The following is a 22,976-nucleotide window of genomic DNA, read 5'->3' as shown; positions in this document are numbered from 1 at the left end:
TCAGTATAAGATACATCAGGGTGAAGCTTCACTGGGTGCATGGTCAGATTTGTGGATCAGAAACATTTTGGTCAAATAGACTTTTGAACCAACACAAAAGATCATGAGAAGTGGCAGTTACTCACAATGAAAACTCTGATTTGTTTTGTTCTATCTTACATCATTTCACACTGATTCTGCCGATATGCTTGCAGAGATTATGCTGAAACTCCATGCCATCTGCTTTACAGAACACTGCTATATGCTTGAACTAGAAGTGAAACTTCAACCTAGAATGGTGCAGTAACACTCAGGGTGAATCGGGATTGCTTCTGCAACTGTGAGGAATGGAGATACTTGGGTGTGGTAACTGGTACAATTCAACACTGCTCGAATTTATTAATAAGTTCTGTGAGCACTTGCCACCACCAGTGAAATATATGTTATTTAATTAGTGCCACTGAAATAGCAATTTTACTTATCTGGTTAGGTAAATACATATACTAATATCTCCTACACAAATTGGGGAGCTTGATTACTATTATCGAACATTTCATTACTTCTGCATTCCTCATCTACCATTCAGTTTTGGAAGAGATGCAATCTTAAATCATCCATTTGTTTAGGGTGCAGATTCTCCATGGGTTTGACCATTAGTGTAAAACTTACAATATTTTAAAACTTAAAATACAAGATTACTGCAATATTCTCTGTACTTGTTTAAATCATTGAGAGCTTCCATTTGTAAGCATGATAGCCCTTCCAGAATTTGCCATTGCCGTTACATTAAATAGTGCTGATTATTCAAAACAGAACAAGTTGTGCAATTATTTCAAATGTATTGCTAAGTACTTAAAGCTATTTTTAAGCAAGTGAAGAAAGGGAAAAGGCAAAAAATTAAATTGTGTGGATATCTTTTCTAAAGGGCCGAGACAAATGAGATGGGCCAAATACTTTGTATTTTAAAATTCCCATTATTTTTCAGTTGATCCTACCTAACATCCTCTCCCTATTTTAGTCTTACTTCATTTGCTGATTGCAGCCTCACCACATTGGTTAATGTTATCCTATGTACAGTTTCGTTTTTCAGTTATCTCAAAAGTAAAGCATAAACTTTCCAGGTCATTGCATAAAAAAATTAACTGCATCTCGTAAAGGCTTCTGTGAGTGCTCCATCTACAATAATTTCACACCAGCATGGTATCAGGGCAGAATGGTGGCACAGCTAGTAGAGCAGCTGCCTCACTGCTCCAGCAACCCAGGTTTGACCTTGGATGCTATCTCCATGCTCTCCCTATGACTGCACGTTTCCTCCAGGTGCTCCAGTTTCCTCCCACACCCCAAAGGCGTTCTGATAGGCTAGTTGGCTACTGTAAACTGCTGCTAGCAAGTGGCAGGAGAATCAGGTGGGAGTTGTTGATGGGCTTGAGGGAGAAAATAGGTTACATAGTGAGGGAATGGGACCAATCAGAATGCTCTGCAAGCTGGCATTGATTTATGGGCCGAATGTCCTCCCTCTAAGTCATAAGAATAGACATGAATATGATTGAGCTCTGGTATGTAAGTGAACGGCCAGTCTTTCTAATACTCAGAGGAAGTCATCTTTCTCAAGGTACAAATGCACATTGGAAGGATTTTATTACTCTTCTCTGCCCATCCACGTTTGACAGGAATGCATCAGTTTCATGGGGGGAGTGGGAGGCTGAGGATGGGGAGGGGAGTATATTGATAAAAATGAGGAATCCACTCTCAATTCACTTAAGCAGCAAAATGTTGAATGAAGTAAATGTCTTCCCCAGATCCTCTCATTAACAAGGTGTCATCGCCTTCCTAAGGATCTTCTGCCCAACTTCCATATTTGTCCAGATCCCTCCACACCCTCCCCATCCCACAGTAACTTCCTCCCCAGAGGTCCTTGTAGTAGGCTTCTCTGTCCAGCAGCCAGCCAGTTGTGGGGAGGAGTGATCAGGGATTAGAGTGATCCAATAGTTTTGGAGGGAATGGGGTGCCTCCACGTGAAGTGTGGGAGTCCAGGAGAAGGGGAGGCAATTGTTACTAGTCCACGTCAAGCCCCAACCCCTCATTGGGTGCTGTCAGCCTCCTCAAACTCATCCACCATTCCTTTTCCTCACAATTACACAAATCCACTTTGGGGTAAGTGGGTGCTTAATGCACAAATTTAGTGGGCTGAAGGGTTACAGTCATTTCCGTGTTTTATCACTCTAACCTCTGGATCCAACCTTTCGCTTTAAGCAATACAACCCTTATTCAATTCCTTCACCTCAATGAACAGAAAAAAAAACCTCACAGGACGTAAGTGAATGCAGTTTCCAGAAAGAAACTTGTTATGCAGCAGGGGCAACAGATTAGCAAGTTCAGTGGTAATGTAATTTTTAATGAACATGAATTTTTGTTAAAGAAACAACCAAACAGAAACGTCATTTTCAATCTGTTTATGCATGAAAACAGAGCGTCTAAAATGATTGAGAGTGCCCTTTAACAAAACCTTCACCAGCTATAATCACACACGTTACAGCCAATCTGAAGTGAAAACACAGGTGCTTCTGTTCAGTGTCATTCTGTCTCCAGGGAGTTTACAACAGAAGGCACATTATTTCAATGGGCAGCGCAGTGGCACAGCTAATAGAGCCACTGCCTCACAGCACCAGAGATCCAGGTTCAATCCTGACCTTGGGTGCTGTCTGTGTGGAGTTTGCAGGCTCTCCCTGTGACTGCGTGGGTTTCCTCTGGACTGTATTGTTTTACCAGCCCGTAGGATGTGGGAAGTTAATTGGTCACTGTAAATTGCACCCTGTGTGTAGGTGAGTGGTACGGACTGGCAGGAGTTGGTAAGAACTTGGGGAGAATAAAAAAATAAAATTAATGGAGGGGAGGATTAGTGTAAATGAGTGGTTGGGGTAAGTGGCTGGCGCTGACTTGGTGGGCCTACCTCCGTGCTGTCTCTCTCCATGAATCTATGCAATTTTAAAAATTTTAACTTTGTAAATTTTATCCAAGAAAAAAGATGCATCTTATAAAAAAGCAATTTAAATGATTCACTGGTTCATCAATAGTTATGGCTAACTGTTTATATAGGGAAACTCAATTATAAGTGAATACACAGATTAAACGTTAAACATTAACACAGTACACACAAAAATCATGGCAACTGGAAGTAAAATTGGTGCATAGCTGTGTGTGTATACACACACAGCTTTTTAATGATATGTTGTGTAATGTTATCTGTCACAGGAACGTTGAGGTAATGTTATGTTTATTTCACATTCCAATAAATTAGAGTTGATATGGATTGGCTTGGAAACTACAGAATGATTGACAGTGATGTCAAAAAGAAAATAAAAATAAATCCCCACCTTTGCCTGGGAAGTGTAAGAGCCATTATGCAGTTCCAAGAAGAGTTCACCAACCCAGGTACACAGCATTGTTGTATCAGCTTCCAGCATAGAGAAGAAAGTCTCTGGGGTGGACAATTCTACCCTGAGGTGGAAAACATCTATTAGTAGCCGGTATGATAACGGTTGACCTTTCTAATCTAACTTCGCTTCAAATGCACAAGATACATTTTACTTCAATCTAGTTTTTATCTTTTTTTTTACTTTAATCTAGTTTAGTCATTAACTGATCTCTAATAGATCTCCATTGCCACAAAATAAGTTTTCATGGGGATTGTTTGAAGGGGATATTTGGGAGCGGCCTAGTTGACAGCTACTCTGCTGCAGGGTCTAAGCTACCTTTAAGTGAGTGCTGTCCAGCAGCATTTGCTGACCAGTCACATCTGACTACTGCAATTCAGTTTGAGCCAGATGAACTAATTTAAATAGAAAACACCATATACATGTTGTCCTACAACATAGGAGGCTATTTGGGCCATCGGATCTATGCTGAATCACAGAGGAATCCCATTTTCCCATTAATATTCCCTGTAATCTACCCTCCTCTAGTTCCACCAGCTCCCCCACCCCAACACCCATTTTCACGAATCTTACAAAATCAAAGTTGAGTTTATCATGTGTACATGTGAGCACAAGTGCAATGAAAAACTTACTTGCAGCAACATCACAGGCACATAGCATCATAATGCTAATTGCATTCTATTCTCCCCACATTCCCATCACCTCGCCCCAGATTCTACCACTCACCTACACACCAGGGACAAGTTACAGCAGCCAATTAACATACCAACCCATATGTCTTTGGAATGTGGGAGAAAAATGGAGCACCTGGAGGAAACCCACACTGTCACAGGGAGAAAGTACAAACTCCATACAGAAAGCACCAGAGATCAGGATTGACCCTGAGTCACAGGAGCTGTGAAACAGCAGCTTGAATAGTTGTGTTACTGTGCCACATTGCTTTATAGACTCTTTGCATCTCCTTATTCTCCCACTCAGCTTTGTATGATCAATAAACTACACACAACCACTAAACTGGCATGGTAGAGGGGCACCACGACATTTCGGGTACGGGACCCCCTTCCACTGTTGCAAATTTTGGTTTGTGTCTAGGCCCAAGAGCAAGAACTGATTCAAGTGTGGGTCAGCGAAGGTGGATGTGGATAGTACTGGAAAAATGATTGGTAGCTTGGGTCAAGGCAAGTCTGGGCAGCAATCAGAAAAGTGAGGCTGGTATTAGGAAAGACCATATCGGGACTGAGTGACAATAGTAGTGGGAAAGAAAGGACAGGAGGGAGGATCAATTCACTACAAGGGAAGTGTGTGGAAGGACAAAATCTAAGGCGGCAACTTGTCTTTCAGGGATCCCAATGTGCTGAAGAGACTTAGTCTTGGGAATGACCAACAACATAGATCAGTTGGAAATTTGGGCAGAGAAATTTGCAGATGGAGTTTAATCCAGACAAGTGTGAGGTGTTGCACTTTGGGATGTCAAATACAAGAAGAAAGTATACAGTAAATGGCAGGACCTTTAGGAGCACTGTGTGCAGAAGGACCTTGGAATACAAGTCCAAAGCTCACTGAAGATGGCAACACGTGGATAGGGTGATGAAGGTGCACAGATGCTTGCCTTCATCGGTCGGAGCATTGAGCATAAAAGTTGGCAAGTTGTGTGGCAACTGTATAAATATTTAGTTGGGCCACATTTGGAGTATTGTGTGCTGTTCTGGTTGCCACACTACAGGAAGGATGTGGAGGCCTTGGAGAGGGTGCAGAAGAGGTTCACCAGGATGATGCCTGGATTAGACAGTATTAGCTACTGTATAAAGAGAAGTTGGACAAATTTGGATTGTTTTCCCTGGAGCATCAGCTGAGGGACGACATTATAGAAGTATGTAAAATCACGAGAGGCATACATGGAGTAGACAGTCAGAGACTTTTCTCCCCAGGGTAGAAATGTCAAATACTAGGGGGCACAGGTTTAAGGTGAGAGGAGGAAAGTTTAAAAGGAAATTTGTGTGGCAAGATTTTTTTGAAACAGAGGGTGGTGGGTGCCTGGACAGCACTACCAGGGGAAGTGGTAGAAGCAGACACAATAGCAACATTTAAGGGGCGTTTAGACACAGAGAAAAGGCAGGGAATAGAAGGATATGGACCATGTGCAAGTAGATGGGATTAGTTAGACTGACATCATGGTTTATGCAGGCATAGTGGGCTGAAGGGCCTGTTCCTGTGCTGTACTGTTCCACGTTCTATGGCTGTGCCTGGGACATTAATCAAAGCTCCCAAGAAAGGAGTGTTGCATGGGGAATTGTGTTATCCTGTCCATCCCTGATGTGGAAATTGCAGTGTGCTTTAATGATGATTTACTCCATGAAGTGCCCAGCTGTATTTCTGGAGTGGTCAGAAATAGTCAAAATCACAGTACAAAATGGATACACAGTAATTAATTTTCAATTACAAAACACTAAAAAGTTGTGCATTGAACTAGTCAGCTATCTTTACATCTGAGACAGGAATTTAAAATGAAAATAGCCGAGGGACCACAACTGATCCCTATGACACCCCATTAGTTACAGCCTGCCATCCAAAATGTGAGCTGTTTATTCCCATTATGGTCTGTTTCTTTTAATCAATCATCTATCCATGTAAAAAAAGAAAAAGTTGGAAACACTCCAGTCAGGGAGCATGTGTGAAAAGAGAAGCATGGTTAATGTCTCTGATCAATGACCTCTCATCAGACCCTTTGCCTTCAACCTGAAATGTTAACTCTGTTCCTCTTTCCACAGATGCTGCTTGATCTGCTGATTGTTTCCAGCATTTTCTGTTTTTGTTTCAGATTTCCAACATCTGTAGTGTTCTTTCCTCAGTTCTGTCCACCCATACAAACATTACTCAACATGGTGCGAGACTCATTTTATCAAACAGCCTTTGATGCGTACCTTGTCTATATATGACACGTATGCTAGCTACTCTTTATCTACCACGTGTATTCTGCTATTTAGATTCTAAAAGAACTATTAGATGTGCCAAACACAATTTCTATTTTCTTTATTCAGCAAGTATTTGCCAACACTCAAGATTTAAAAACACTCCCATTCTCTGTTGGTCTTACCATTTTACCAATGACACGTATGAACGAGATCAAATGCCTAATGTGTATATTATCCATGTTATATTTCATCAATTGGATGCCTCATTAGGCACATGTGGCACATGTGATTCAGGTATTGGGAAACTCTATTGTGAGCAATGACATTGAAGATCCATTACATACATGCACAGACAACTTTCTGATTGTCAATATGCTTAAAACAAGCTAACAACAACAGCTGGAAACGGCAATACCGTGTGCAATAAAATCAACCAACCATTGCCACTGGGAGAAAGACAATCAGTGAGGGGAATGCTACTAAACAGAACACTGTGACTTGAGACTAAACCAATTTCATGTTGATCAATTCACCATTTTTGGCAGCTTGAGAACAGTGTCTGTATAACTTGCTCACCCAGGACTTGGTTTAGAACACTAACAGGTAACACCTTGAAACATGATCCACAGTGTTATACAAGATGCAGAAAATAATCACAGAAAGAAACACGAACTTGCATAAAAGGGGATTGGGAGAAAAATAAAATACCACAAAATTAATCTGTTTTGGTCACTCCCAGGACTAAAAGTGAACCAGATGTAATAACCAACCATCAGATTAGGAAGAAGCACAGTCTTTGTTGTGATAATGTAACAATTTATGGGTCATATTTCATCGGTTCTCTCTCCCAGATTTATGTTTCACAATCATCAGCTGACCTCCAATACTTTATGTAAGCAGTGATGCAGCAGTCGAGATAGAAGGGCGTAGGCAGACTATTTAACCCGTGAGTACTAATACATGGGAACATCTAACTCAGCACAGAAAAAGTCCAACCATCTTCCTGAAAGAATTCTCAGTGTGATGCCACTGAGCCATTAGGGAAATCCCAAATTTGGATAACACTGTTATGATCCTTGAACCTGATAACAGTGGTGGTCCAAGGCAATGCACCCAAAGGTTTTTCCATTTACTATGAACAAACCTCTATCCAGACACCTCTAACGGGACAGCTAAGGAAATTAGTCTTTTTGTGAACATGAATCACCCTTCTTACCATGAGCTGCAAAATGCCGTAAACAGTTAAGTCACATGAACTGCAATTATATAAAATTGCAGAAAGATTAGAAGCATAACAAAGTCTTTGTGCAGGGACTCACTTAAATATGTGATGCACTCGATATACAAGACCAGTAAAACTAAATAATTGATCCTTGTGACACTGTTTACAGTTAGTACAAGCATGGCTGTGAGCTTCAGCTGCTAACATGAAACCGTGAATTAGCTTGTACTGTCTCTTTAAGCCCTCTCCTCAGGTAGGGAATGCACTGGTGTAACTTTGCTGTAAAAGCTTCCTCCAGACTGGGGAGTGGTCCCAATCAATGGAACCTGCCTTCAGGATAGTCCAGGGTCAGAACAGCTAGCAGGAAACCACGGGCTTTCTTGCTCAATTTCAGTGTTTAACACAATGAGTGGCAATTTAACAATGGGGTACCATTTACATGGAGGATTGTGGATGGAAACCCAATTCCCGACATTCCAGGCTTGGCACAAATGTGCTGTGTAATTTCACCATCCAACGAGCCCAACTCCTTAACTCCATTCACTCCTCTGAAGTGAACGTTGCTGTTGTTCCCTTACTGTACCTTACAGTTCAATTGTCCAGCACCATCCCTACTTTAGAGGACCATCAAGCAATCTACTTCCAACAATGGTGGTCAGAATGATTGCACAGAATACTTAGCTACTCTATTCTTCCTGCTAAGGAACAGGAACTCTGCAAGGGATAGTTTTCTGTGTGTGCACTGGAACCTGCGACTCCAACTCACTGCACTTCTTAGTTACAGTTTGCATGAAGATTTAGAAAATCAATGTACAATATTCTGCAATCTATTTAATTGATAGTAATAGAAGGAAGCAGAGTTCTGAATCTCTTCAGGTCAATCTAAAATGGGAAGTTAGATAGTAATATACAAGCCTTTTAAACAATGTCCCCTGACCTGGGCAGTCCATCTGTATTCTGCATTCTTTGTAGTCGATCCAACATGTCTTGTGTAGGTCCACCTCCCCCATCGCCAAACCCAAATAGGAATGCACTGTGATTAACACGACCTTTGTCCTTGTTATTTTTAACCGTATTCAGCAGCTGCAACAGGGGAAAGAAAGGATTTATCAAACTGGTAAAGTCAGTCATACAGCATTGAAACAGGTCCTTCAGCCCACGAGTCCCCACCGACTATCAAGCACCTACTTACACTAATCCCTTTTTGTTCTCCCAACAATCCCATGAACTATTCCCAGATCCTACGTTCACCTACACAGGAAGGGCCATTTACAGTGGCCAATTAACCTAATAGCTTGCACATCATTGGGAAGTGGGAGGAAACTGGAGCACCTGGAGAAAACCCATGCAGTACAGTGGTAGATTTTAAGGAGTGAAGTAAAATGAGAAATTTGGGGGTGGGGGGGGGGGGTGAAATTCCATAGTTTAGAACCTAATCAGCTGAAGGCATGTCTGCTACTGATTGGGTAAATAAAGTGAGGGTTCTGCAATAAGAGGTTAGACTTATTATAGAGCTATACAGCATGGAGTTAGAAGAATGTCAAGTCTCAAAAGGTTTTGTAGGGTAAAGCACTGTCTCTCCAATAGAATGACCTGCAAAAGGAGAAAGATATAAATTCATGCCTCAAGTACTTCTTTACTCCTGCTGCACAGAGTTGGAGATTTTAGCTGTGTGGTCATAGGGAAGCTAAATGGTTTACCACAAAGAACCAGCTAAAGTCTGAGGGAATGTTATCTTCACCAATTGCGTGAGTAGTGGAATTAGTCAGGGAACATGGGTGCTTCTAAACTGGAGCAATTCCAGCACTTCAGAACAAAGGAGAGGAAATAAAACTTAAATTTTAAAAGAGCACAAAACAGCAAACATGAATTAATGAGGAAGCTAGAGATCAAGACTACAACAAACAATAGAGAAAAGCCACATTAAATAGCTGAACAAAAAATATTTTAATCAGAAGAGTTGAGGATTCCATGGGTTTTGAAGATGTCAAATTGCAAACATTTTAATGAACACATTCTAATGAACATCTTTTCAATAAAAATCACTTATTTTAAGCAAAAATGACATAATGAACAAATCTTTAAACATACTATGATTCAAGATTTACACAAGTGTTTAATTCATCATTGCAAAATTTTAAATTATATTAAAACTTCTGCTGTCAAGTTGGGGAAATTTAAATTGCATATAAATTACTATTTTCTGGACAACAACTCTCACTGAAGTTTAAGCTTCTCCCAAGGAAAATCTAATATCATATAAAAAAAAGTAAAGATAACAGCCTGGAGCTGGAAATGAAACCTCTCAGCAGGATTGATGAAGCAGGTCACTGTACAAAATAACTGCACCAAATCTGAATATATCCAAATTTAGTCCTTCTTCTGGTATAAAGTACAAACACTGGGTCACGGCAAATAAAATATGTGACACATAAGATAGGCAGAATTGTAACAGAGCATTTCCTTTAACCCAAGCTGAGTTGTGCACTTTACCAAATTTTGTACAAAGATTTGACATCAGTGTGTCCCGCAAGGCAACAGACCTTGAACCCCATGCACCCTGGCTTTCCTGTTAATCTGTAAGAGTTTTATACGTCGACTACTTGCTGGTTGACAGCATGTGTCAGTCATATTTCTTCCAAATTACAGATCAATAAAACAAGGTGTTCTGCCCTTCCCTTCAATTCTCCTGCCCTTCCCTTCAATTCTCCTGCAAGCATTTAAATGGAACTATCTTATCAGCGGATAACAAACATTATAACAAAGGAAGACAACTCTGTGAGGTAGCACGTTGCTGCACTCTAGCTGCAGGAAGTTGATTTTTTTCTTGCAGCAGCAAAAAAGAATGGAAGAAAATAGCCCAGGCCGTAGGTCCACTTCAAGGTGTCAGCTGACAAAACAGCATTACCAAGCAGAATAAGTTCTACCCAACTTGCAAGTTAAGTGGCATGAAGGAAATGTTTTTTCTTGCATGGAGCTGTTAGCTTTCCTCACCCATCACATTTTCTTTGATCCTTGTTGTCTCCCAATCCACCAGCATCTCAAACCTGTCATCCTCCAGTATAAATCCCATTCACTCCCATTTATTTCTGCGACTACTCCCATCATAGGATATCAGTGCTCCTTTAATTCTGGGCACATGTACATAGAACAGTACAACACAGAAACAGGCCCTTCGGCCCATAATGTTGTGCCGAACTAGCTAAATCAGTAATCAAATGCCCAGTTAAACTAATCCCTTCTCTCTCCATTTCTGCACATTCATGTGTCTATCTAACAGCCTGTTGAACACCTCTATCATATTTGCCTCCACCACCACCCCTGGCAGCACATTCCAGGCACCCACCACTCTCTGTAAAAAAAAACTTGCCCCTCACGTCTCCTTTGAACTTACCCCCCCTCACCTTAGATGCATGCCTTCTGGTATCAGACACTTCAACCCTGGGAAAAAGATACCAGCTGCCTACTCTATCTATGCCTCTCATAACCTTATAAACCTCTATCAGGTCTTCCCTCGGCTTCTGCAGCTCCAGAGAAAACAATTCAAGTTTGTCCAACCTCTCCTTATAGCACATACCCTCTAATCCAGGCAGCATCCTGGTAAACCTCTTCTGCACCCTCTCCAAAGCCTCCACATCCTTCCTGTAATGGGGCAATCAGACCTGAATGCAACACTCCAGATATGGCCTAACCAGAATCTTATAAAGCTGCAACATAACTTCCCGACTCTTGAACTCAATTCCGTGCTATATGCTTTCTTTACCACCCTATCGTCTTGTGTAGCCACTTTCAGGGAGCTATGGACTTGGACTCCAAGATCCCTCTGTACATTGACACTGTTAAGGGTCACTACAAAGTGCCAAGGCCCCAAACACTGGTGTACAGTTCTCATCTCTCTACACCTTGCTCCCTTTCTGAAGGCCTACATCTGCGACTGAGCATTTGGTCACCCACTCCAGTCTTGCGTATCAAAGTTTCTCCCGTGAAACACACTGCTTTGTTTTTCCAAGTAGAAGGGAGAATGTAAATGCTTTGCTCACCAGGCAATGATCTCCCCCACCAACCCCCTCAAAGCTCTGTCTACGCTATGTTGAAATGTGAAGACTGAACTTTCACAGTGCCAGTCCTGGCAGAGTCATTGAGGGATACAGCACAGAAACAGGCCTTGCAGCCCAGAGTTTGTACCCAACCATCCAATTTTGCACAAATCCTACCCTAACCCATTTTATTCTCCCCACATTCCCATCAACTCCCACCCCATCCTCTACACATTATGCGCAATTTACAGTGGCCTACTGACCAGGACATTTGAGATATGGGAAGAAACTGGAGCACTTGGAATAATCCCACAGGGTCACAGGGAGAACATGCAAACTCCACACAGTCAGCACCAGAGGGCAGAATTCAAACCAGGTCTCTGGCACTGTGAGGCTGTGCTGCCCTCTCAGAGCAGTCACAGGTTCCAGAGCTGACATCCAATTTTAAAGTTGAAGATCATTGCAACATATGATCTTGTAGAAACACACAGGATGAAATTTTGACGTAGATCACATTGGCTATCAAGTTGGACTGCTCCAGGTTTAAACCATCTAATGATCCTAGAGACACCACATCTATCAAGAATAGTGACACGCACCAAGATATGCTTCACTAAGGCTGAGTGTAACCCAGGAGAAGCCTCAGATAAATCAGTGCCATTGCATGCTAGAGGTGGATGAGAAATGCATGTCATCAGCTTGTTTATAAAGCCCTTTGGGCACGTTTACTGGTTATGTTTGCTAGGATGCAAATCTTGCAGGTCTATTTCAAAAGGAAAAGGAGAGACAGGAACCTTCACAAAAAATATTATTTTCCCCCTTTATTCCGAACTTCTGAGGCCAAAGTTTGGTTTGTACTTACTTCCTCAACCTTGCATTTCATTCCATACGAGTTCCCGGGTGGAAAGTGGGAGAGTACCCTCGAGCCATCAATTCCTTCCCAAAAGAATGTGTGATGCTGTGAGGGTCACCAAGAACACAAGAGCAAAAGATATTACTTGTCATAATGTGGAACATGAGGCAGCAATTCATTCTAGTTCAAAATCTCTGTTGAAACGATCACAAAGTACAAGTCCAAAAGGGCATTGGTTGAAGGAATCAGACAGGATTTGGCTCAGCACGTGTTAATGCATACACTTTAATCCTTGGTGCAGTGTAAAGCTTCCAATTTTCTTCTTTGTTCTTGATTCCCTCAACGTGAGACATAATTTCTCCATATCTGTTCTACAAAATTGTTAACATTTTAAACACCACAGTCAGATCCCTCCTCTATCTCTCATTTCTGAAATCTCTCCTCATCACTTAACCCTGAGCCCAAGTATCATTATGGATCCTCGGTCTGTGCCAAATTAGACAATTTAAAACAATAATTTCCCCTAATCGGTCAATGTTGAAGGATAAACTGAGCAGGAATCCTAGCTCTGAGCATACCCACATTTAAAGCTCACTGTAGTCTGTGAGTAAAGATAAAACTGGGCTCTAATACCTGTCTAGCCAATCATTAATAAAGAAATGCTCTGAGTAAGCACAAGACACTTGATGATTTGAGTATACATTGATAAGTGGCATAAGTGAAGATATACTGAACAAAGACTTGCTTTTCAGGTTTTATATCTTCCAAGCTCTCCAGACTAAGAATAGAAAACTATACTCCAATACACAGCTTAGTTTGCCTTCAAGGGTACATATAACATAGATTTATCCCTTCAACGAACAGCCTGTTTACTTCATGATCTATCTGTTCATGAATCATCTAAAAGATAGTATTATGAACAGCATATTTTCTTAAATATCTTCACTAGTGTGGCTGACACCTTCATCTTTGCTCATTTCACTAGGCACTAAAGTTTGACTTTAATTCTAATCAATGTTGTCTTAGTTTCTTATTTCTTAAGGTTTTATTTGATTACCTTGGAGAGGCTTTTGTTGAACAGCGTTATAGTAACTCAGTGATGTTTGATTGTTAATACTTAATTCTTCCAGATGTCTAATACAGTAATCCATGCCACGCTCAAAATGCCTGTCAACAATCATAACCCTACCACATTAGGAGGGACTGCTTGGCCTACTGACATACATGGGACTGTATGCTTGTTATGATAGTAACACCCCTATAGAGAAAGAGGGAGGGGAAATTCTGTTCTCTTAAATTTAATGGTGCATTTACATTTAATGCTGATAGAAAATAGGTTCAGCTTCGCAGCAGTGCTAAACTGACCATGTATGTTCAGAGTTATGACCCAAGCCACTTAGCCACTTCTAGGTTAAGCGCAGTGACACTCCTGGAGAGAGCTAGGTTCACTTCACTTTGAATAAGTAAAATGTGTGTTGCAGATATTGCAGAAGGTAGAAAATATTGGCACGATGGAGATCATCAGGCAGAGGTAGATCGATCAATGTTACAGGGGAATTGTTTTAAGAGGGAGAGAGGAGCATGCTATCATTGTGAAACACTGCAGCGCAGCATCAAAATGCATCCAAAGTGTCTCTTACATCAATTCAAATCATGATGCAAACACAATGCTGTTGCTTTGCTATTGTGTTTATCAGAGTTTATACAAAATGCAATAATTATTTACAGCAGGCGAGCAATATTGCATACTAGCACATCTGTACATTTGATACTTCAATTCAATTCAATATGGGACTCACACAAAGCTCAAATCACAGCATTAAAGCCTATATTGCCATAAGAAATGAGTGCTAACCCAATTCCCAATGAGTTTACAGCATGAAAAGGTCTGAAACAGTTGGCCTCATTCAGGAAACAGTTTCTGAGGAACGGCATTATATCAGCAGCTTAGAGGGTCTATTCTGAGTATGGAGTTAGACCCAAGTAGTTCACACATGTAGTTTCTACTTACAGCTTCCAATTTTTACTGATTTTTTTTTCCTTTACCTCCATGAACACCACCTGTCTGGAGTGCCATTTACGTTGAAGTCAGTTAAACCACCTTCTCCCAAGGTTGATGAAACTGAACTAAACTCAGTCACCAAAGCAGTTTAATAGACCCACTGTCCTCAAACTGATGACAGTGACGCACAGACAGCCAAATTCCACTTGCGTTTCCACTCACATGGCAGGAACATTCCAAGTGTCAGTGTCTGGAAATAAACCATTGCTATGATTCTACTAGCAGCCTGTAAATTACATTTGCCCCACTTCACACACTCTTAATGCTTATGAAGTTATTTTAACAAGCACTTTCAAAATCTCTAACCTCCAACAGTGGCATCCTATGTACAACTCACCGGAAATTCGTTCACCAGGTTCCAACTGAGCTTCTGGGTTAGAAAGCGTGTGATACTGCACCCTTTCATGATTTGTGGCAACTGCGCTGAATATCCAAATGTATCTGGCAACCAGAACTATATTTCAAAAATAAAGAGAAACAAAAAAATGTCCCATTTTTAACCGGTAGCATTCTGTAGCTCAAGTCAATACATAAATGGTATTGGTACAAAGCAATTAAAGGACAAAAATCTGAGCTAGTACAACTATCCCAAAAGGTTTGAGAGGACAAGAATCAACGATCCTGTTTACTATCCAAAGAAACCCAGTGAGAGTCATGAGCAAATCGGTGAAGAGGGTAAACACTGCTTTAAGAAGAGCACTATCATCCCGGTACCCAAGAAAAACAAGGTAATGTGCCTTAATGACGACTGCCCAGTGGTCTGACATCCACCATCATGAAGTGCTTGGAGATGCTGGTCATTGAGTGAACTAGGGCTTTTCTCTTTGGAGAGGAGGAGGATGAGCAGTGACTTGACAGAGGTGTACAAGATGATAAGAGGCATAGATCAAGTGGACAGTCTGAGACTTTTTCCCAGGGGGAAAATGGCTAATAGGAGGGGGCATTATTTTAAGTTGATTGGAGATAATAAGGAGGAGTATCAGCATTTAAGAGACTCTTAGATAGACACATGAATGATAAAGAAATGGAGGGCTATGTGGAAGGGAAGGGTGAGATAGCTATTAGAGCAGGATAAAATGTCGGCACAACATCGTGGGCTGAAGGGCCTGTGCTGTAATGTTCTGTGTTCTATGGCACGCATTAACTCCAGCCTCCCAGAAAACCCAACCCACTGCAATTCACCTATTGTCAAAACAGGTCTACGGCAGATGCCTACACTCATCTCTGGAGCATCTAGACACTCAAGACACCTACGTTAGACTACTGCTTATTGACTACAGCTCCGTCTTCAATACTATAACTCCTAGCAAACTCATCACCAAACTCCGAGACCTGGGACTCAACACCTCCCCCTGCAACTGGATCCTTGACTTCCTGACCAACAGACTGCAATCAGTGAGGATATGCAGCAATACCTCCGGCACAATTTTTCTCAACACTGGTGCCCCACAAGGCTGTGTCCTCAGCCCCCTACTCTACTCCCTATACACTCATGACTGCATGGCCAGATTCTGTTCTGATGCCATCTACAAGTCTACAGATGATAAAAGTTCAAGGGGGACATGCCAAATTTCTTTAGCCTCCTGAAGAAGCAGAGGCACCATAGTGGGCAGTATCTCAAATGATGAGTCGCAGTACAAGAAGGAGATAGAGAGCCTAGAGACATGGTGTCACGACAACAACCTTTCCCTCAATGTCAGCAGAACAAAAGAGCTAGTTGTTGACTTCAGGGAGTCAGGCGGTGCACATACACCTGTCTACATCAACGGTACTGAGATCGAGAGGGTTGTGAGCTTCAAGCTCCTGGGAGTGAACATCACCAATAGCCTGCCCTGGTCCAGCCACGTAGACACCATGGCCAAGGAAGCTCACTAGTGCCTCTACTTCCTCAGGAGGCTAAAGAAATTTGGCATGTCCCCCTTGAACTTTTATTGATGCACCATAAAAGGCATCCTATCTGGATGCATCACGGCTTGGCATGGTAACTGCTCTGCCCAGGACCGCAAGAAACTGCAGAGAGTTGTGGACACAGCTCAGCACATCACGGAAACCAGCCTCCCCTCCATGGACTCTGTCCATACTTCTCACTGCCCTGGTAAAGCAGCCAGCATAATTAAAGACCCCACCCACTCGGGATATTCTCTCTTCTTCCCCCCTCCCATCAGGCAGAAGATAGAAAAGCCTGAAAGCACTTGCCACCAGGCTAAAGGACAGCTTCTATCCCATTGTTAAGACTATTGAACGGTTCCCTAGTACGATAAGATGGACTCTTGACCTCACAATTTACTTTATTGTCTACCTGTACTGCACTTTCTCTGTAGCTGTGACACTTTTCTCTGCATTCTGTATTGTTTTACCTTGTACTACCTCAATGCACCATGCAATGAATTGATCAGTATGATCAGTATGCAAGACAAGTTTTTCACTGTACCTCAGTACGTGACAATAATAAACCAATTCCAATCCTTAGTGCCCTGTTTGCAGGTTATAATTTTCATGTACTTCAAGGACACGAACAAGCTAGGCTACAGCAAATGCATAGAATTATCCATGAAGAATGGCTGTGTGGGCAGAGGCAAGGTAGAGATGGTGCCAACACGGACAAATACTCCAGCATGAGGACTACCATAAACAATGAAGCATTATAGAACTCTGTTCCATAATCTTCACCATACCTTGAATTGCCAGCAGCTTGGTTTAGAGTCATAGAAACAGGCCCTTCGGCCCACCATGACCATGCCAACCTTTTCAGCTATCTACACTAAATCCCATTTTCTGCATTAGGTCTGTATCCTTCTCATGCTCTGGAGCTGGAAAGGTACAGTACATCCAATAAGTCTAATCTCTCCAGGACCGAACAACTGGCTCACCTGCTGACTGACAGAAACTCTGACAGTCTAAGGTTGAAGCAGTAAATGACTTTTCAACATGTACCTAACACAGTTGTTATCAACAGCAGAAAGGACCAATGAGAGCACTTTCTATTTAATAAATAAGTGAACAATACTAGATGAAGCTGGGTGAGGAATGAAAAGGAAAATAAGGGAGAATGAAAAGTAAACTTAAAAATGGGAACCCAAAAGCCTACTGCAGGCATGTAAATAATATGCGGACAGCAAGATGACTGGTGGAGCTATTGTAACAGAACACCACCTTTATCCACAAAGGCAAAGTATAGGGAACAAAGGGATCTAGATGCACAGGTGCACAAAATCTTTAAAGTGACAGGGCACAGACAGCAGGGTTAGTAAAGCAGATGGGATCTTACTGCTCAGAAATAGGAACAGACAACAAAAACAGGCAAGCTACCTTGAACTTGTAAAGGACACTACTTAGGATACAAGTGGAGTGCTGCGTCCAATTCTGGAATCTCACTTTAAGAACGAATGCAGAAAGATTTATTATGGATCGACGACAGAAAAGGCTAGACTGGAGAAGTTGAGGCTATTTCCCTTGGAGTAAAGGTTGAGAGGAGATTTAATAAATCATAACGAGATAAGGTGGGTGAGAAAGAAAGTATAGAAAGAAAAAGAAAGAAAGAATTGGTTCAGGGACTGAGAGCAAAAGGTCAATGAGGAGGAGAGGAATTTTTTTTTGTTTATATTTTGCAAGAAGAAGTTATGATCTGGAACTTGCTGTTCGTAGGGGTGAAGAAAACAGAATCAATGAGGGCAATCGAAAGGGAACTGGATAGGGATTCAAGAGAGAATAATTTGCATGACTGTGGGAAAGAACCAAGGGTATGGGACTGATGGGAGTGCCCAAGAAGATTTGATGGGCTGAACAGCCTGCTTCTATGCCATGACAATACTGCAATTTTATGAGATAAACTGCTTTTGAACACAGACAGGTACATCTATATTGTTTCAGTGGAAGTAGTGACAAGTACTCATTTAGATAGACCAAATGTAATTTCTGATTCAAAGACAAGTAACTGTACAGAAATTACAAAGAAATGAAAGTTTGGTTGCTGTGCCAACCACTCACCTCAGAGCAATGTTTTCCAAACTCTTGCTGGAAGAACCTTTGACCCTGGAGAAATTGTCGAACCATTGATTCACCGGAGGGGAGGTTTCCGTCCTGCAAAACCTGAACGTTAGTGACCTCTACTGGATAGCTTTATGATTCCTTTACGATCCAAATAATCCCAGCACCAGTAAAACAGGAGCAGAGATGATCTAGATTGCCGAACGCACCTTAAGTACAACTTCTTCACAATTTCTGTCAGCTTCAACAAGATCCCCACACCAACACATCTTCCCCGTCCTCTGCCCTATCAGCATTTCAAAGGGACCATTCCTTTCACAACTCCCTGGCCCGCTCCCCCGTCCCCATTAAACATTCCCCATCCTACTACACTTTCCCATGCAACGGCTGGAGAAGCAACACCTGTCCTTTAACCTCTTTCCTTCCAACCATCCAGGGACCCAAACAGTCCTTCCAGGGGAAGCAGCAATTCACTAACAATTCTCCCAATCAAGCATATTACATTCAGTAATCACAACGTGATCCGCAGTGAAAGTGAAGTGACTGTTCTGCGGAGTACTTGTATTCAGTCTGCAGGGATGACCTTGAACATACAGTTGTTTGCCACTTTAATTCTCCATCCTACACCCACTCTGACCTGTCAGGACCTCCTGCACTGTTACAATGCAAGTCTGTGGATCAGTGTCTCATCCGTCTGGGCAGGTTACAGCCTTCCCCACTCAGTATTGAACTGTCCAACTTCAGATAACTTGCTTTCTCTGTATCAGAATTGGCCATTTCTTCTGTCAATCACATTGGCTCAGTCTTCCTCTCTCCAGTGGTATACACTGACCCGCTGGTCATGTCCCACAGCTCAGTTATTTTGCGACACATTACACTTCTTTATCTGCATCATCATCCTCTAACTGCCCCATAAATCCATTTGACTGCAGGAGTTATGCAACTTATTCTGGCAGAAACCCTGCCCTCACCCTCTCAGAGATATTCTGTTTATCCTATCCATTCCTCCCCCACCTTCTCTGCAGCTCAACACCAACTTGTTTACACTCTTTTCCCAGTTCCGATGAAGGGTCTTCAACTCCACATGTTAAATCTGTTTCTCTTTCCGCCAGTGTTGCGCGACCTGTTGAGTGTTTCTAGCATTTTCTGCTTTTATTTCAATACAACTCTATACTACAATCTATCTTGTACAGCAATAAACCGTGGAGAAGTGTGAGCTCTCTGTATTTCTACTGTATCCTACTGGCAGAGGTTGGAGTCAAGATTGCTCACCACTCCTGTCTCAGCTCACTTACTGCTGAAATCATCATCTGTGCCTTGGTTATTTCCAATGTTCTTTGGGCTGGCCCTCCTCCAACATCCCTCATGTACTAATGCCTGAAATACAACTCATACCAAAACCCCCATGTGTGCTTTCTGGCCTCACCGACTCCCAGGAACACTATCCAAATTGCTCCATGATTTCACCTCTCCTATCTGTGCAGTCTTCTCTAATCCCAATTACAATCTCTACTTCTGAGCTGTGATGCATCCTCAGTTTTAAACCATCTACCAATATTGGCCATGCCATCAGCTGCCTAAGCTCCAAATCAAGAATTCCTTCCTTAAACCTCCACCACTCTACCCTCATTCAAGACACACAGTGAAACCGCTGTGTGACCAAGCTATGGTCAGCTATCCCAGTATCTCCTTATCTGGCTTATTAGTTGTCCGATTATGCTCTTTTATAGCTTCTAGGGATTTTTTACTATGTAAAAGGAGCTTCATCAATATAGATTGTTGTTTTAATTACAAAATGTTGGAAGTAGTGTAATACTGGGCATCCAACACCAAGCAGTATGAAGCAACTAAATGCAAATGTACACTGGTGATTCCCCATCAGGCAAACAAACAGCCCATTCAGGAAGATGGTGGTGATCTGCCAATTAAACTGCTGCAGGACAGGTGGCAAAAGCATTCCTAGGGCTACTGTGGAGGGAATTTCAGGACTTTGACCCAGCGATGGTAGCTTCTCGCAGCTACCATCGGGCAGGAGATACCGAAGCCTGAAGTCCTACACCATTAGGTTCAAGAACAGCTACTTCCCTTCAACCAATTCTTGAACCAACCGGCACAACCCTAATCACTACAGTTTAGCAACACAGTGACCACTTTGATCACTTCACACTAAAATGGACTTTGTTTTTTTTGTTCTAGTTGTGCTCTTTCTGGTAAAAAATTGTGTATAATTTATATTTCTCTTGTGAATGCTGCTTATATGATGCTACGTACCTGAGATGCTGCTGTAAGTTTTTTGTTGCACCTGTGCATACATGTACTTGTGCATATGACAATAAACTCAGCGTTGATGTTTAAGAAAAGTTCCCACCCCGCTCTTCAAGGCATTAGATTTTACAGGCTTACATGTCAAAGAATCATTGGAGAGTTTCCGCACTAGGTCTTGGAAGTGATGCCTACTACAGTCACTGTACACCAGTGGCGGAGGGAGGGAATGTTTTAAATGGTGACTGGATTGCCAAATAAAGCAGCTGTTTTTCCTGGATGGATTGGAGTTTCTTGAGTGCTGTTAGAGCTGCTCTCATCCAGACAAATAGAATCCATTCTATCGCATACACTGCAGATGATGGGAAAGCTTTGGGGCAAGTCACTTGCTCAAAATACCAAATCTCCAATCTGCTCTGCGGCCACAATATTTATGTAGCCAGTTCATTTAAATTTCTGGTCAATGACCTCCATGATGTTGGTGACAGATTTGACGATGGCAGTGGCTGGTTATCAGTGATATGCAGAGAACTGATAGCAGCATATTGTAACTGTTAGATGTGTCTTGTGGTTAATGAGAGTCATGTTTACATTGTGCCATATCACATTCCAATGCTTCACACATGCATCATCCCTCTGATTACCATTTTATACACATCAGGTTCTTATGAATAGCAAAGAAACTGATCAGCTGATTTGTTTTTTGTGGCATTGTTGAAGTCACTTAGCTGGACTCTCTGTCCTTTATGTCTTATCTAAAAGGTTGGCATCTAGACAGCACAGCACTCCCTCAGTACCACATTTGAAGTATCAGTCGAGGCATTTTCTTAAACCCCCAATAAGTAACGACCACACAACTTCCAGACCCAGCAAAGGTAAGCTGACATTTAATGTGATACGGCTAAGTAGCGCATGCAGTATTTTCTAGCCCTAGTTCTGATACTTTACCATCTCTACCCAGGTGCCTCCTACAACGATGAACTGCCCTTTCTGAGCATACTCCTGGATTTGTGCGTACAAGCCTGGGTACCAGCTCTTCACCCACTCCAGCTGCTGTGCCTGGTAAAAAGTTAAAGTGTTAATCATTGTTGCTAATTTTGTATTAGTCATTTCTCAAAGTGCCAAAGTGCTTCGTAACTACATGCACATATTTAATTTTTGCTTGATAATTCTCTTATGATACAGTTGGAGTTGCTTTGCTACATCAAAGGCACTATATAAACAGAAGTTGTCATCAGATGGAGATCTTTCACAAGGTGCTTCCCCGAAGCATAAATTGACACCGTCAAAAGTGGAGAGATCCAAAAGCTTAATCAAAGAGGTAGGCAAGGAGGAAAGAGAACGAGCTTTGGAAACAGTATCTAGATGGTTGATGGAATGGTTATCAGTGATGGAAAGGGACTGGGTAAATGTTCAAAACACTAGATGGGAGACGTGTAAAATGTTAGAGATAGGGAGGAGAGGGGAGATGCAAAAATTTGAACTCCTGGAGTAACAGCTTCAAGCAACAACTCAGGCACCATTGCATTCTAAACCTGAATTTTAAAATGGAGATATTGCTGGACCAGGAGCTGGTGTGGATCAGCCAACCTAGATGATGAAAAATGTGGGATAAGGCAGCTTAGGATACAGTACGCACGCTCCCAGCTAAGGCCAGGAAATTAACAACCTTATGCATATCTGCATATTGCTGGCTCACTCTACGATGATCCCAAACTTGCCCTAGAAGGTTGGCAAAAGTAAAAAGAATTGACTTTATGTTTAAGAATTTGAGGAAAAAAACTTCTCAGCATAGAATCATAACAGCACAAAGGCCATTCATCCCATCAAATCAATATTCCCTTTGTGGAGCAATCCAGTCTGTATCGTTTCCCTACAGCCCTGCAAGTTATTTTCCACTATGCCCATCTAGTTTCCTACTGAAAGTCATGGTTAACTTGGCTTCTTCCACCTTTACCTGCAGCAAGATCTAGATAACTACTCCCTACAAATGTTTGAAGAATTCGGCAGGTCAGGCAGCATCTGTGGAGTCAAATGGATGGTCAGGATGTAGGGTCTTGACCCAAAACATTGACCATCCCTTTGCCTCCACAGATGCTGCCTGGCCTGCTGAGATCATCCAGCATTTTGATTTTTTGATTGAGATTACAACATCTGCAACCTCCTGTCTCTGTTTTAAAAAAAGTCCTCACTTCCCTCTGTTCTTTTGTTCATCTGTTAAATCTATG

General features: G+C 41.9%; 1 protein-coding gene across 2 annotated transcripts in view; it reads right to left on the bottom strand.

The window, feature by feature from the left end:
- The window catches only part of man2c1 (mannosidase, alpha, class 2C, member 1), a 69,748-nt gene that overhangs the window by 27,625 nt on the left and 19,147 nt on the right, over positions 1-22,976 (bottom strand). For both annotated transcript variants that reach the window (XM_052042719.1, XM_052042718.1), the window contains exons 8-13: positions 21,697-21,807; positions 18,487-18,579; positions 14,837-14,953; positions 12,447-12,542; positions 8,485-8,630; positions 3,354-3,477 (exon numbers count right to left, since the gene is read on the bottom strand). In XM_052042719.1, the coding sequence (XP_051898679.1) occupies positions 3,354-3,477; positions 8,485-8,630; positions 12,447-12,542; positions 14,837-14,953; positions 18,487-18,579; positions 21,697-21,807 (687 nt within the window). The remainder of the gene's footprint in view (positions 1-3,353; positions 3,478-8,484; positions 8,631-12,446; positions 12,543-14,836; positions 14,954-18,486; positions 18,580-21,696; positions 21,808-22,976) is intronic.

This window comes from Pristis pectinata, chromosome 32 (genome assembly GCF_009764475.1).
Source record: "Pristis pectinata isolate sPriPec2 chromosome 32, sPriPec2.1.pri, whole genome shotgun sequence".
In the NCBI taxonomy this organism is placed as follows: Eukaryota; Metazoa; Chordata; class Chondrichthyes; order Rhinopristiformes; family Pristidae; genus Pristis; species Pristis pectinata.
The sequence above is the reverse complement of the archived record's forward strand: the minus strand, read 5'-3'. Positions and strand labels throughout refer to the sequence as shown.